The sequence below is a fragment of the Mytilus californianus genome, unplaced genomic scaffold, assembly GCF_021869535.1.
Source record: "Mytilus californianus isolate M0D057914Y unplaced genomic scaffold, xbMytCali1.0.p SCAF_4, whole genome shotgun sequence".
NCBI lineage: Eukaryota > Metazoa > Mollusca > Bivalvia > Mytilida > Mytilidae > Mytilus > Mytilus californianus.
In genome coordinates, this window is record NW_026262690.1 from 26,276,724 (window position 1) to 26,292,624 (window position 15,901).

General features: G+C 32.2%; 1 protein-coding gene across 2 annotated transcripts in view; it reads left to right on the forward strand.

Annotated features, from left to right (window-relative positions):
* The first annotated feature begins 306 nt into the window (after nucleotides 1-306).
* The window catches only part of LOC127737810 (U2 snRNP-associated SURP motif-containing protein-like), a 56,128-nt gene continuing 40,533 nt past the window's right edge, over nucleotides 307-15,901 (forward strand). Inside the window, exons 1-7 of one of the 2 annotated variants that reach the window (XM_052248744.1) lie at nucleotides 307-399; nucleotides 1,569-1,667; nucleotides 4,091-4,205; nucleotides 8,593-8,711; nucleotides 12,620-12,708; nucleotides 13,445-13,584; nucleotides 14,195-14,262. In XM_052248744.1, coding sequence (XP_052104704.1) covers nucleotides 337-399; nucleotides 1,569-1,667; nucleotides 4,091-4,205; nucleotides 8,593-8,711; nucleotides 12,620-12,708; nucleotides 13,445-13,584; nucleotides 14,195-14,262 — 693 coding nt within the window. In that variant the 5' untranslated portion in view covers nucleotides 307-336. Of the gene's footprint in view, nucleotides 400-1,568; nucleotides 1,668-4,090; nucleotides 4,206-8,592; nucleotides 8,712-12,619; nucleotides 12,709-13,444; nucleotides 13,585-14,194; nucleotides 14,263-14,290; nucleotides 14,359-15,901 lie in introns of both variants that reach the window. The other variant, XM_052248743.1, reaches the window with a different exon arrangement.

The following is a 15,901-nucleotide window of genomic DNA, read 5'->3' on the forward strand; positions in this document are numbered from 1 at the left end:
GGTGTTTTTTTTCTTTATTTTTTTTTTATTTACTTTCTCGTGTTTCTTTCAAATCCGCATCGTAGTGACCAGAGACAGATAATACCAATAGTTTTAAAAGTCATCTAGATTGAATTTTAAACTATTTAAAATCGGCTACCTGATTATCTTTCGCATCTTTATAAATTAGTTACCACTAGGTGTTAAGCAAACACTAATCATCAATCTATCTCTTGAATACAAAAAAAAATCTATATTTATAAAGTATGTCTCTGATGAAACACGTGTCGGTGAAATATCCGGAAAATATACCGAAGTTACACCGGTTCTTACATATCATCGGTGTGAGGAACCAAAATGGCGGACAAAAATTTACCTTGGGGTTTGAAAAATGACAAAATTACCCCTGGTTCAGTTAAGGTTACTAATTTATGTCATATATCTAATCTATAAAGCACATTTGGTCTTTTTCACCAATAAGGACTAATCATAGAATGACAGTTTATTATCTTACAAACATTATAATCTTGTCCTGCACATCACAATTTTTCACATGCTCATAGTCTGGGAAAATGTGTCTTTTTGCAACATAACAGCCAGAATCCAGCAATCAAGAATTCAAACATTAATCCGTGTAAATGATAGTTGCTTTGGAGTATAATATCCATTTTATGCAGGGATCTTTCCCAACCTGCTAAATATGATCAGTCACCATCAAGAATTAACTGATATAACTATAAGATAATAAGTTATTATTACACAGTTTAACATCAGTAAGACAGCAATTTAACAACAAAAAGTCCACCAAAAAGAACGAAATTTTCCAATGAGTGGACAACAATATTTGATCCAAAGCAACAGCCTAACAACAGGAAAAAAACAAATTTACCAAGAAAAAAGGGCAACAATGCTTATGGACCATGGAGGATTGTAATCAACTACCAGCACCAGTTACATTAGTCAACCCTGTTTTCTGAGCTGCTTTGAAGCAGGTTTTCCACTGGGTCACCATTTTCGCATTTTGCACAACATAAAATACATGAAATATGGCGATTTAAATTGATAATTTGCATAGAAATACATGTGACAGGATTGCTTCCATTGAATAGTAGATACTTAGTCAGCTGTAAGCGGTTCAGCAAAGGAATTACATCTTTGGTGAAAAAAAAATAACTGTTTTGGCAAAAGAGGTGGCAGAAAAGAATATTGACTCAGGGTAAACCCTGGTCAAAGGTATGCTCTGAACTGATGTAGACAACAACTGTAAATAGATTGGAGACCTGATGTGTTGCCCAACAATGTGCAAAGTTTCATGAGTTTCTATTTGTTATTGTACCACCATATTTTGTTTTAGAAGCAAAATAGCTTGTTGCATCATCTCTTTTTTCAGATGCCCCATGACCTTCTTCCGTTACAACACTTTTTCTGTAATGATGGTATAGCTTCTGCCACTAACCAACTTGAATTCATTGGTTATTGAATTGACCAGAAAGTTGATATTCTATACATTTGTATTAATGAAATTAAGCATTTACTATGTTTACACTGGTTCTATAAAATTAATAATTTGGATTTTGTTTCTTTTGTAGGCTATACCAGAGAGCAAGTTAAAAGCATTTGAGATAGGAACAATGAATATTGGTAAAAAGGCTTTGTCCAAAAGAGAACAAGAAGAATTAAAGAAAAAGGCAAGAATTCTTTTAACCTGATACTTTAGAAGACACTTGATACAGTTATCAGTGATTTTGTTAGCTCTCGCCATTTTACGAAAAGATTTTCGAAATGAAAGTATTTATGATCAATTTCGTCACTTAAATTTGTAAAGATAAATAAAGTGAATTGTGCAAAATTTTACCTGATGACAAGTTTACAATTCCAAGCTAATCAACAGATACAACAGGTGTCAAAATCTGTTGTCACAGGTAATCTGCTAATCCGATGGGTCATTAATGATCATCAAAATTAGTTCATACAAATAGAATCAGCCAGTCAGCATTTCGTCATTTCTTATGAAATAGTATATACCCCACGTTAACCATAGTTACATGATGAAAAGGTAATTGACAGAAAGACAAAAACCGTAATCAACTTATTCAAACACATGGTTTTTCTTGATTTCAATAACAAATGTTAAATTCAGATGTATTTTGTTTTTGCTTGCCCTCACTTTTGATATAGAATAACAGAACGGGCGGCCATTATTTGAATGTGCTTCTACTGTGTATAATCTTCCAAAGAGTAGCTTTATAGGAGCACACCCAAATACAAGGAAGATAACTCAATTATAATTTTTCCTAGTATTGAAATACCTACTCATGATCTGTCTACATATTTCTGACTTTAGGACTTATAGGTTTAGGAGGTCTTTTGATACATACTTCTGACTTTAGGACTTATAGGTTTAGGAGGTCTTTTGATACATACTTCTGACATTAGGACTTATAGGTTTAGGAGGTCTTTTGAGTTATGATGCAAATTAAGGGGTTTTGGGGAGGGGGCTTGGGTCATCATTTTCTGTATTCTTTATTTTTTATACAATTTTTTTCTTTTCTGTACATTTAAGCACCCATTATTCTCTCTTCTTCATTTGTTTGCCCATTTTTCTCTATTCTTTATTTTTAATGTAAACACATTTTCTCTATTCTGTAGCATATGCAGACCATAATCAAATTAGAAGGACAGGAACATTGACCAATAGATTCATTATATTAGTCCCATCAGTTCCTGTTTTGAGACATACAAATCAATACAAAAACATACAGTATGTATCTTTTGAAGAAATACAGCTGTTTTGTTTTAACCCTTTCGCCGATGAGTCCCGGTTTACCGGGATTCACGCTTCAGACAGCTGACGATGAGTCCCGTTTTACCGGGATCAGAATACCTCCTTTATATTTCCCGCCCAAAACAGTGCAAACACGAGTTATCTTTCTTTGTTGAATACCCGGATGAAAGTGTAAACATGGCGCTTCCATTTGTTGAAAACCGTGTCAAAATCAGAGGAAATTTACGGAATTTACGAGAATTTAAAATGAGGGAACATTTTTTTTGAAAGAATATGGAAGAATTGAAGCCAAACTAGTATACTTTTTTGACATAAAATGTCGTTTTATGTACAAAACACTTGGAATGGACATTGTTCAGTGTAAGGAATTTGTACAGCCTCATTAAATTTTTCAAAATTTTTCCGTTTTGGGTTAAAAAATTACGATTTTGGGTCAAAAAGTAGAATTTTGAGAATTTCACCTAGATAATGCCGAAAATTTGAAAATTTGAATATTTTATGAAGAAAAAATTATCAAAACATGAACAAAACTGTGAACATGGTGTTAGTGAATGAAATAAAGACACAAAATACTACAAACAACTTTTTATTGACATTTATTATGAAGATCTCCCACTTGAGTAATAGTAGCCAGGGAAGCCATCGTCTCAGAGTAGCTTCTGTCTGGGCAGCTATCGGTGAAAGGGTTAATCTTAATTGTTATATTTTCATTTGTACATATATACAAATGAAATACTGAAAAAGAAAATACTCATGTTTTTGTCCATGTTTTAAACCCTATTCAATAACTACTTTAGTACTACTAGTATCATTTCAAGCTGCTACCCAAGAAAGGTCGATTTTCTTATCACGCATAAGTGACTAAAGCCCTTAAAATCCTGACAATAATACAGAATAAATTCCTGTTTTGTCATTGTCAATTCTACTTGTCCTACAAAATATTTGTACAGATGATTTATCTGACTAATACAATTTTTAAAAATTAGCATGGTTCTGTGCACGTGAGAAAAGGTAATCCATTTACAGCCATATTGGTCCTTAAATCAAATGTTTTCAAATTACTAAATTTACAGAATTAAATGTCTAGATGATTGTACTTTAGTAAACTAAAGTTATGGTTTTCCACTCTTTTCACTATTGTCGGCTGCAGTTAGTCTATTAATTTTCAAAATACTTTGTTAAAATATGTATCGACCAGAACTGTCATCACTGTCTTAACCTAAACTGTTCTCTTCATTTTAACCATTAGGTAACTATTTAATATAAAGCTGAACCTTACCAGCTGATTTACACATTTAATAACTGTAATGTTTTGATATGATATAGGAGGATATGAAGGCTGCAGCACAAGTGTATGAAGATTTTGTAGCCTCATTCCAGGATACAGGAAAACATCAGAAAGCATGGGTTAAAGGTGGTACTGTTAACCCAGGTGCTGGCAGTAAGTTTATTATATATAATATTGAGGAAAGATGTTCATCTATATTGAATAATCTACCACACTGAACTGTATATTTTGTGAAAAAATTGGATTCTTTTTTTTAAATTTATTATCTTGAAGCAAATTTTTGGTGTAATTTTACAGCAAAATAGCATATGAAAGTGTTTTTAAAGGAATATCAATTTTTTAGTTTTTTCAAATGATAAGTAAAATTGATAAAGTACCTTCGAAATAATTAGTAAAATACAACATGTACACCATGTACACTGTGCAAAAATATCAATAGTATTGTGACACCACACAGTCCTTAACTCAAACATGTAACATTTAGTATGTTGTATCTGATAAGCTTTCAGTGATTTTGCTAGCGCTCGTCACTTTCGTCTTTTACGAAACGATTTTCGAAATGACAAAAGTATTTCAAATCAATTTCGTCACTTAAATTTGGAAAGTGTAAAATTTTTTCGCATGAAAATACTATAATTATGCCCCCGCCATAGCTGAGGGGGCATTAAGTTTTACCCTTGTCCGTCTGTACGTCCGTCCGTCCGTACTTCCCAAAATTGGTTTCCGTTCTCTAACTTGAGTTTGCCTCAACCAAATGTTATGAAACTTATACACAATGCTTATTACCACAAACACAGATCAAGTTTAAATTTTGGTGGCATCACTTTAACCGTTCTAGAGTTATGCCCCTTTATAAATGGAAAAATTGCAAAATTTTTATTTTCTTCTAAATATCAAGTAATTTTTATACGACCGCAAAAAAATTTTGTGGTCGTATATTGGTATGACGTTGGCGTCGTCGTCCGGCGTCGGCGTCCGAAGACACATTGGTTTTCGCACTCTAACTTTAGTTTAAGTGAATGGATCTTTTTGAAATTTTACCATAAGGTTAAATACCACAAAAGGAAGGTTGGGATTGATTTTGGGGGTTATGGTACCAACAGTTAAGGAATTAGGGGCCAAAAAGGGGCCAAAAATAAGCATTTTCTAGTTTCCAGACAATAACTGTGGAACGGTGTATGGATCTCTCTGAAATTATACTACAAGTTTCCATACAACAAAGGGATGGTTAGGATTTGCTTTGGGGGGTTATGGCTCAAACCGTTTAGGAATTAGGGGCAAAAAAGGGGGAAAAACAAGGTTGTCCTGGTTAATGGACAAATACTTAAGTACAAAACATAATTTAAAGCAGTGTAAGGGAGATAAATCAAATACATCATTGAAATTATCTCCCTAACACTGCTTTTAAATTATGTATAAAGTAATGGTTAATGAACAATAAAGATAATTTAAAACAGTGTAAGGGAGGTAATCCAAATACAACGTTTTGGTTACTTCCCTTACACTGCTATTAAATTTTGTTTAAAGAAATGCATATTTATAAAGGAAGACCAGTAAAAATATCTGCAAATGTTGCATCATTTTTTTTTACAAAATAATCCATATGAAAGATTTGACACTATATTTTTAATTCTATTATAAAATAGATTAAGTTAGCACTATGGTAAATTTAAATGGGTAATTATGGTTGCCAACTCCATTGGAAATTTGAATTGAGATTATCACCATATCTTGAGGGAAAGAATTTTTTTGGGGAAAAAAGGGGGGGGGGATAAAAAGAAATTGTGGGGGTCAATTTTTTCTCATTTCCTATTTCAGAAATTAAAAAGAATTATTCTTCAAATATTATTTTTTTTTCAAATTTCAAATATTGAAAAATTTCAAGAAGTAATCTTTAATTGCACAGTATGGCGCATTAGATTTGTTAAATCTTTGATCACATTTATTTATTTGTTATGCCGAATCTAACAGTGTATTTAGATTTTTAATTTTGGGTCCAGTTTTCAAAATAGTCGGTCCATTACATTAAGGACCAAAGGGTCCAAAATTAAACTTTGTTTGATTTTAGCAAAAATTGAATATATGAGGTTCTTTGATATGTTGAATCTAAACATGTATTTAGATTTTTGATTTTTGGCCCAGTTTTCAAGTTGGTCCAAATTGGGGTCCAAAATTAAACTTTGTTTGATTTCAACAAAAATTGAATATATGAGGTTCTTTGATATGCTGAATCTAACCATGTATTTAGATTTTTTATTTGTAGGCCCCGCTATCAAATTGGTTCATATTGAGGTCAAAAGGGTCCAAAATTAAACTTTGTTTGATTTCATCAAAAATTGAATTATTGGGGTTCTTTGATATGCCAAATCTAACCGTGTTTTTAGATGTTTAATTTGGGTCCCGTTTTTAAAGGTCCAAAGGGTCCAAAATGAAACTGAGTTTGATTTTAACAAAAATTGAAATCTTGGGGTTCTTTGATATGCTGAATCTAAACATGTGTTTAGATTTTTGATTATGGGCCCAGTTTTCAAGTTGGTCCAAGTTGGGGTCCAAAATTAAACTTTTTTTTATTTCAACAAAAATTGAATATATGGGGTTCTTTGATATGCTGAATCTAACCATGAATTTAGATTTTTTATTTCTGGGCCCCGCTATCAAATTGGTTCATATTGAGGTCAAAAGGGTCCAATATTAAACTTTGTTTGATTTCATCAAAAATTGAATTATTGGGGTTCTTTGATATTCCAAATCTAACTGTGTATTTAGATTTTTAATTGTAAGTCCCGTTTTTTAAATTGGTCTACATTAAGGTCCAAAGGGTCCAAAATTAAACTTAGTTTGATTTTAGCAAAAATTTAATTCTTGGGGTTCTTTGATATGCTGAATCTAAACATGTGTTTAGATTTTTGATTATGGGCCCAGTTTTCAAGTTTGTCCAAGTTGGGGTCCAAAATTAAACTTTGTTTGATTTTAACAAAATTGAATATATGGGGTTCTTTGATATGCTGAATCTAACCATGTATTTTGATTTTGGACATTGGACCATAATAGGTAAATTAAAAAAATTCAAGTTCTTAGACCACATTCTTTCTGTGTCAGAAACCTATGCTGTTTCAAATATTTAATAACAATCCAAATTCAGAGCTGTATCAAGCTTGAATGCTGTGTCCATACTTGCCCCAACTGTTCAGGGTTTGACATCTGCGGTCGTATCAAGCTGCGCCCCAGCGAAGCATTTTATTAAAATTGGAGTTATCTTCCAATGTCCATGATAATTGTCGAATCAACTACAATCAATGCTTTATACAATGTTTAATTTTGACTTCCACTAATAAAACACAGATCAAGTTGAATTTGGGTAGTGTCACTTTAACCATTATTGAGTTATACCCCTTTATAAATCGAAAGATTGCAAAATTATTAGTTTCCATTCTGTAACTTAAGTTTGCCCCAACCAAACATTATGAAACCTATACACAATATTCATTACCACAAAACTAAGATCAAGTACATATTTTTTGTTTCCGTTTTCTAACTTTAGTTTGCCTCAACCAAATGTTATGAAACTTATACACAATGCTTATTACTACATAATACAGATTAAGTACGAAATTTGTTGGGGACACTTTTACCATTTTTGAGTTATGTCCCTTTATAAATATAAAAATTGCTGAATTTTTTAGTTTGTCTCAACCAAATGTTATAAAACTTGGTTAAAAGTGGCGTTAAAACACCAAAAATCAAATCAAATCATAACCGTTCTAGAGTTATGCGTGTTTCCAAATAGAAAAATTGCTGAAATGTTATGAGACTTACACACAATGCTTATTACCACAAAACTCAGATCAAGTTCAAATTTGGGTAGTGTCACTTTTACCGTTCTTCAGTTTTGTCCCTTTATAACTATATGATATGCAAGCGGGGGCATCACCTGTGTCCACATGTGGACACTATCCACATTTATTCTACCTATCTTCATGTTTCTGACAAGTTTATGACCCTCAGCTAATTAATGTTTACAACTTGTTAAAAGTTGTGATTACAGTTAATCCGCTTATCACCATCAGATGGGTCACTAATCCGTTAATTGTTTATAAACCTCATAGTTGACCACCATAATTATTCATCCAAGTGAAAATTTCAATTTCAATATTTCTCAAAAGATTGATTTTCATCTTGCGCAAAAGTGACTAAAGCCCTCCAAATCCTAGCTGAAACCCTGTAAGCTTTCAGTCTGTACAGTGATGCTAGCTAGAAATTGTGCCTTGATATTTCAAGATCCCTTTTTCACCAGAATATTAATGGTTCTCCCTTGGAATATACTGGATATCCTTGTTGATACATAAACATGATAAATGTGAAATCAGTACACAAAAAAAAAAAAAATTGTAGTATTTATAATTTAAACATGTTCAAAAAAGAAGACTGAAGTTTTGACCTTTCCATAATGGATTTGACAGGTATCGCAAAACTGCATATTTACAGTTCAGATATTTGTCAAAAATCAGTAAAGATCTAAGGTTCCATATTTTCTTTTTAGAGCATGAAACAAATGCTAAAGCTGAGAAAAAGAAGCTATACAAACCAACATCAAAACTGGCAGAGCTAGCTGCCACATTCCAGTCTGTTAAAAAGGATGCCATTAAACAAGAGGATCAAGTAGGTTACATATTTATTTCTAATCTTTGAAAAGATAATAGCTGGCTTCTCTAAAAAAAAAATCTTGTATGGATTCTGACTCCTATAAATAATTATCAACATTAAGACAAGAATATAAGATGCAGTGTTCCAGCTTGAATCTCAGGGCAGAAGGGTGCTAGTTGTCTGAAAGGGCACTTTAGCGTTATAACCCAGATTTTAAGGGCAATGTTGGACAGTGTATAAATTACCTTGAATATTACTAGGCTCAGCTGGAGAACATTAGTTGTATTTAAACGATATTCAGAAATTAATGTGTTCTTGATGTTGGTTCCAGTAAGAATTTGTTTTTCTTCAAATTATCATACCATGAAGCAAAGCATATCATTCTGATGTTAATCTAAACAAACTTGTACATTTGGTAAGGCAAATAATCATCAGAAATTTCAATGTTTTATAACTTATACCAAAATAAACAAGTAGTTTTTAAAGATGGAGTTATACATGCAAAATTGAATGTTTAATGTAATTAAATTATCTACATTTAAATTACTTGTTAAAACATATAGTATATATGTTATTGAGAGTTATTTGTTATCATTTGAATTGTTACAAAAAAGTATTTTTAAGTGCACACCAAAGTGCTCCTCAGTAAGGAGTTTTATAAATATAACAGGTGAGACAGGAGATGATCATATTATATTGATGCAATAATATATTGCAGAAGGTATAAACAGTTACTTTTTTCTCCATCATTGTTAAAAATAAATTTGTTGAGTGCTCCTATATCAGGAGGATTATAAAATACAAGAAGTAAAACAGGAAGTAAATCTTGTTATGTTCAAAGTACAAATTTCTTTGATTCTATTTCATACTCATGGTTATGAAACAAAACATTTTTTACCAATTAAGACAAAACTATGTATGCCTTTAAAATTGATAAAGATTTCATTTTTTATGTTATGCCTACTGAAATAATTTTTTTATGTGTACATGCTGTACATAAACATTACAAATGGATAACATGTGGACATTTCATTCTGTATTAAATATCTAGCATTTGTTCAATTATCTTAAATCCACTAATTAGCAGTAAACAATCATTAACAAAGGTGATAAAACTGCCTAAGCATTAGGTATTTAACTTAATCCCATTGTCAGTTAATTAGTGTTACACAATCAGGTAACAATTTTACCAGAAACGCCGGTAGGCATGAAATTTGGAAATTTTATTTTTTTGAAAAGGCAGAGGGGGGCATTCTTTTACTTTGTAGGGCAGAAGGGCGGGGGTAAGGGCACCAAGGGCGGGCCGCCCTTCTATTTAGGGCAGGCGGGAACACTGAGATGGTTCTTATGTTTAAAGTCTATTGGCTGAAAAGTTTTTGTTTTTTACCTGCATCACCTGTGATAAAAGCAGGTCTTGTAACTGCTTGGCCACATTTGTATTTTCATCAAAGTTTTTTGGCTTCAATGATTTTAGGGAATGATCAATTATGCTTCAGTATACATGTTACCTTAATCAATTGCTTGGAGTGAGGCAGGTCCAGACACAGTATTGTTTTTTTTATTTCGTCAACAAGGTGTTTTACATTTTATTTAAATTTAACTTTTTATACGACCGCAAAAAAAATTTGCGGTCGTATATTGGTATGACGTTGGCGTCTTTGTCGTTGTCGTCGTCAGAAAACACATTAGTTTTCACACTCTAACTTCAGTTTAAGTGAATGGATCTCTATGAAATTTTACCATAAGGTTCAATACCACAAAAGGAAGGTTGGGATTGATTTTGGGGGTTATGGTACCAACAGTTCAGGAATTAGGGGCCAAAAAGGGGCCAAAAATAAGCATTTTTGTAACTTCCAGACATAACTTGTGTGTTAGTGTATGGATCTCTCTGAAATTGTACCACAAGGTTCCATATCACAAAGGGAATGCTGGGATTGATTTGGGGGGTAATTGCCTCAAAATTTTAGGAATTAGGGGCCAAAAAAGGGGCAAAAAACAAGCATTTTTCTAGTTACATGATAATAACTTGTGTGAAAGTGTATGGATCTTTCTGAAATTGTACTACAAGGTTCCATATCACAAAGGGAAAGCTGGAATTGAGTTTGGGGGTAATTGCCTCAAAATTTTAGGAATTAGGGGTCAAAAAGGGGCAAAAAACAAGCATTTTTCTAGTTTCAGGACAATAACTTTTGTGTAAGTGTATGGATCTTTATGAAATTGTACTACAAGGTTCCAAAACACAAAGGGAAAGCTGGAAGTGAGTTTTGGGGTAATTGCCCTAAACGTTTAGGAATTTGGGGCCAAAAAGGGGCCTAAAAACAAGCATTTTTCTAGTTTCCAGACAATAACTTGTGTTCAAGTGTATGGATCTCTCTGAAATTGTACTGCAAGGTACCATACCACAAAGGGAAGGCTGGGATTGAGTTTGGGGGTGATGAATCATAAGGGGGTTCAAAAAATTTGGGGGAGGGATTTTTTTTTTCTTTAAAATTTTCCCTTTTAAATTGGTTATTTCTGATTTATATATAAAAGCAAAAAATAATGATATGGTTTGAATAGGTAAATTAAAAAATTTTAAGTTCTTAGACCACATTCATTCTGTGTCAGAAACCTATGCTGTGTCAAATATTTAATCACAATCCAAATTCAGTGCTGTATCAAGCTTGAATGTTGTGTCCATACTTGCCCCAACTGTTCAGGGTTGGACCTCTGCGGTCGTATCAAGCTGCGCCCAGCGGAGCATTTTATTACATTTTGAACTTCTAGAGAACCACTGAATGGAATGAAACCAAACATGGCATGAATGTTCCTTATGAGGTGCTGACCAAGTGTTGTTACTTTGTAGCCGATCCATCATCCACGATGGCAGCCAGCGGGGACTTCGTTTAACATAGGACCCTATGGACATTACATACAAATGTCTTCTTTTAGAGAACCACTGAATAGAATGAAACCAAACGTGGCATGAATGTTCCTTATGAGGTGCTGACCAAGTGTTGTTACTTTGAAGCCGATCCATCATCCAAGATGGCCGCCAGAGGGGGGACTTAGTTTAACATAGGACCCTATGGGAAATACATACAAATGTCTTCTTTTAGAATGAAATAAAACATGGCATGAATGTTCCTTATGAGATGCTGACCAAGTGTTGTAACTTTGTAGGCGATCAATCATCCAAGATGGCTGCCAGCGGGGGACTTGGTTTAACATGGATCCTATGGACAATACATACAAATGTCTTCTTTTAGAGAACAACTAAATGGAATGAAACCAAACATAGAATGAATGTTCCTTATGAGGTGCTGACCAGGTGTTGTTACTTTGTAGCCAATCAATCATCCAAGATAGCTGCCAGAGGGGAACTTAGTTTAACAATGGACCATATGTTATATACATACAAAAGTCTTCTTTTGAAGAACCACTGAATGGAATTAAACCAAACATGGCATGAATGTTCCTTATGAGGTACTGACCAAGTGTTGTTACTTTGTAGCAAATCCATCAACCAAAATAGCTGCCAACGGGGGACTTAGTTTAACAAAGGTGCATTAAGTGTTGCTACTTTGTTGCCGATTTACTGTTCAAGATGGCCACCAGAACTTTTTATTAAATTACGGGGCAAATATTTAACCAAATTTGGCTTCAATCATTATTAAGATATCTGTTATGATTTTAATCTGTTTTTACATGATTTCTAAAACCAAAGTAGAATCAGGTGAGCTTCACAGGCTATTGAGAGCCTCTAGTTTTATATTGGCATACAGAATGACTGAAATCATGTTTACATTGTTTATGAGTCAGATATATCCAAATGTTAATATTCTTACACAATTATGTATCCTTATAACTTATATCATAATGAAAAACGTTCATGCATTGGTGTTGATTATATGTTTAATAAATGATTTATATTTCTCAAATAGTCAAATTCTCAGACTAACTCAGCAAAGAAACCAAAGAGAGATGAAAAGAAGAAAAGTCAGTTAGAACAATTTAAAGAAGAATTGAAACAGTGAGTGAAATTAAGTCTGTATGTATGTTACAGTGAATTAAAGTGTTTATATGTATATTACAATGAAATAAAGTGTATATATGTATATTACAGGGAAATAAAGTGTTTATATTTATATTACAGTGAAATAAAGTGTATATATGTATATTGCAGTGAATTGTGAAATAAAGTGTATATATGTATACAATGAATCCCATCAAAATCAAATTCACTGTTCGAAAATTTCAAACTGATTAGATTAATTGATAAAAGTTTGGTTATTGTTTAGTGGCAAATTTTTGTTGGATTTCCAGAACCAGAACTTATTAACAATAAATCAACTAGATAGTTTTTTCAAAGTGGGTCAGGCAAAAAAATAGGAGCCAGATACTTTAAACTGTCATTTAAAAAAAAAGTATGTTTGAAGCAGACATTGTATGTATAGAAGAATTAATACCCATCTTATCAATGAAAGGAGCAATTTGTAGGTATATTTTCATGTGATAGTCTTATTTTATTTGTAATGTAAAACATTTATTTAGTTTTGGCCATATTAAGGTGTACTTGTTACTTAATTGCATACAAAAGAAAGATCCTTTCACGAACAATAGTCATTCACAAATAAGTATTTGCTTATAATTTTTTTTTTTGTACAATTTCATTTGATGCTTATCAAACATTATAACATTATACAGAACTAACAGAACAATGTAGACAACATTTGTAGTGAAATTCATCAAAACTATTTTATATTTAGAATTCAACGAGAACGAGAGGAAAGACACAGAATCAAGAAGATATTAAGAGGAGAAATACCCCCTGACCCTGGAGAGTCGGTAGAACCACAAGATCTCAATAATTCAACAAAATATGACCCATTACCCATAGATGATAAAAGTAAGCTCTATATTAAAATGAGGAGGTGTGGTAGGATTGCCAATGAGACAACTATCCACCAAAGTTCAAATGAATTGGATGTAAGCAATTATAGGTCACAGTTTGGCCTTCAACAATGAGGAAAACTAAAAGGGTATAGTCAGTTATTAAAGGCCAAGACATGAAAAAAGTGAAACAATTCAAGCATGAAAACTAACGGCTTAATTTATAACAATACAATTAACAATAAACAAATATGACACATGAAGCAACAACAACCAATGATTAAAGGCTCCAAACTTGGGACAGGCACATACAGAATGTTTTTCTTTGTCCATTTTTTTACTTTTGGATATTTATCATAAGCAGATTGGTAATGAGACCATAAATCTATGAGATCCATAGCAACTGCACTCATATTTAAACTTCTTAACATTGAAAATTTCATTAATGTCGCAGAAATGTTGTTTTTTCATAGCTGCTAGTTTGCAGGTAATTTATTATCTGACATGTTATAATGAAAGCCATTAGGATTTTTTAGTTGTCATCTCCTGATTTCCATTGTTGCTTGATGTTTGTAAAATTAATTATGTAACTTTGTTTTCATCAGTTTTGTTTGCTTTATTTGCAGATGACCCATGGGCTGACCCATACAATGACACGACCACTAATATGTATCTTAAAAACCTAAATCCAAAGGTAATTGTTGATTATTTTATTTTTCTAGGTGGTCCTTTTGCTGACCCTAATGATGATACAACCACAAATATTTATGTTGGAAACATAAATCCTAAGGTACAAAAGTATGAATGTTGAATGAGATTGCATGAAGCCCATTGTTTTAGATCAGTTGTCCATTTTACATATTTATTGACCTAAAAAAAAAATTTGGTTTAATGGCAATTAAGGCCTGTCACTGAATAGTCAGTCAGCAGTTGGTTATAAAAACTGGAAAAAAAACATTGAAAAGAAAATATATCTTCTAAAATATACTTAACTTAAAATGTGAGATCATAAGGAGTTGGAATAGAAATGAATTCTATTTAATAAAGATTGTGTTTGTGATATATCTGTCACAGGAAAGCGGCTACACCAGATCTAGTTTTGTTCCCTTGTAACTATTTTCCCAACTAACTTAGTATCTAGGTGCTATACTAATTAACCTTTATCTGTCACACAGTTCCATCACATTTTTGTTGTAAACAGCAATTAATTTTTTTTTATATGTGGCACCAAACTTGATTATGTAAAACTAAACTGGAAGCACATGTAAGGTCCTTCATCATTTTCCTATTTACAAACTACTGTAATTTGGAAATTTCCATAAATCTTAATAAAATCCTCCCTTTTAGTTTATCTCTCTCTCTCTCTCTCTCTCTCTCTCTCTCTCTCTCTCTATTAGAAAGTTAACATGTTACATTTAATACAAAATTCTGTAAAGAGACAAAAAAAATTATTAATGCAAAAACACCAAATTTTGTGTTGTACATACTGTCTGTCTGTTGTTTGTCTTATCTAATATTATTTAAGCTTAGATTGAAAGTTCAGTCTTTTTTATGTTGTATATGTACAATTTAGTCCAAGATTTATGTATTTTATATTTGAATATGTTTCTAATAAAGAAAAGTAGTTTAATGAAATATTGAAATGAAATGGCATATTACATTGCCTCTGAATGTGGTAATATCAATTAATATAAACATAGTGTATTGGCCATAGAAGGGGGAGGTTTAAAAAAAAACAAGAACATTTAAGGGGTTATATTGTGTTCTTGTCAAGTCCATACAATTTTTGTCTTTATACTGCAGTCAAAAATTTTCTCTCTCTCTGCATTTTAAAATACTCCCCTGAGTGGCCTCTGACAGCAATCAGATTTACATAATGATGTATCAAAAGGCAATTTGTAGAAACCACTGGTGACTGAGAATGAAAATATTTGACTGAATGAAAATAAATGTTGACATCAAAAATGACTAGTTTATCTAAATATGATCAACAATAAAAATATGTATGGTCAAATTTTAGAACAAGCTCTTTTCTCCTTCCTTATATAAAATAATGAAATGGTTGTCAATGCTTCATGTTTGTTTTTCGTAAATTGTTTTCTTATAAATTAGGATGTTAGTTTTCTCTTTTGAATTGTTACACATATTTTATGTCTGGGCTTTTTTTAGCTGTCTAAATGGGCTGGATTTTTTTCGTTGTTGAAGGCCTTACAGTTACCTGTTATGTCTTATTTCCACGTCTTTTGAACTCTGGTGTATAGTTGTCTCATAGGCAATCATACCACATCTCCTTATTTTTATATTAGTTGAAAGTTTTTTTCTAGATATACATA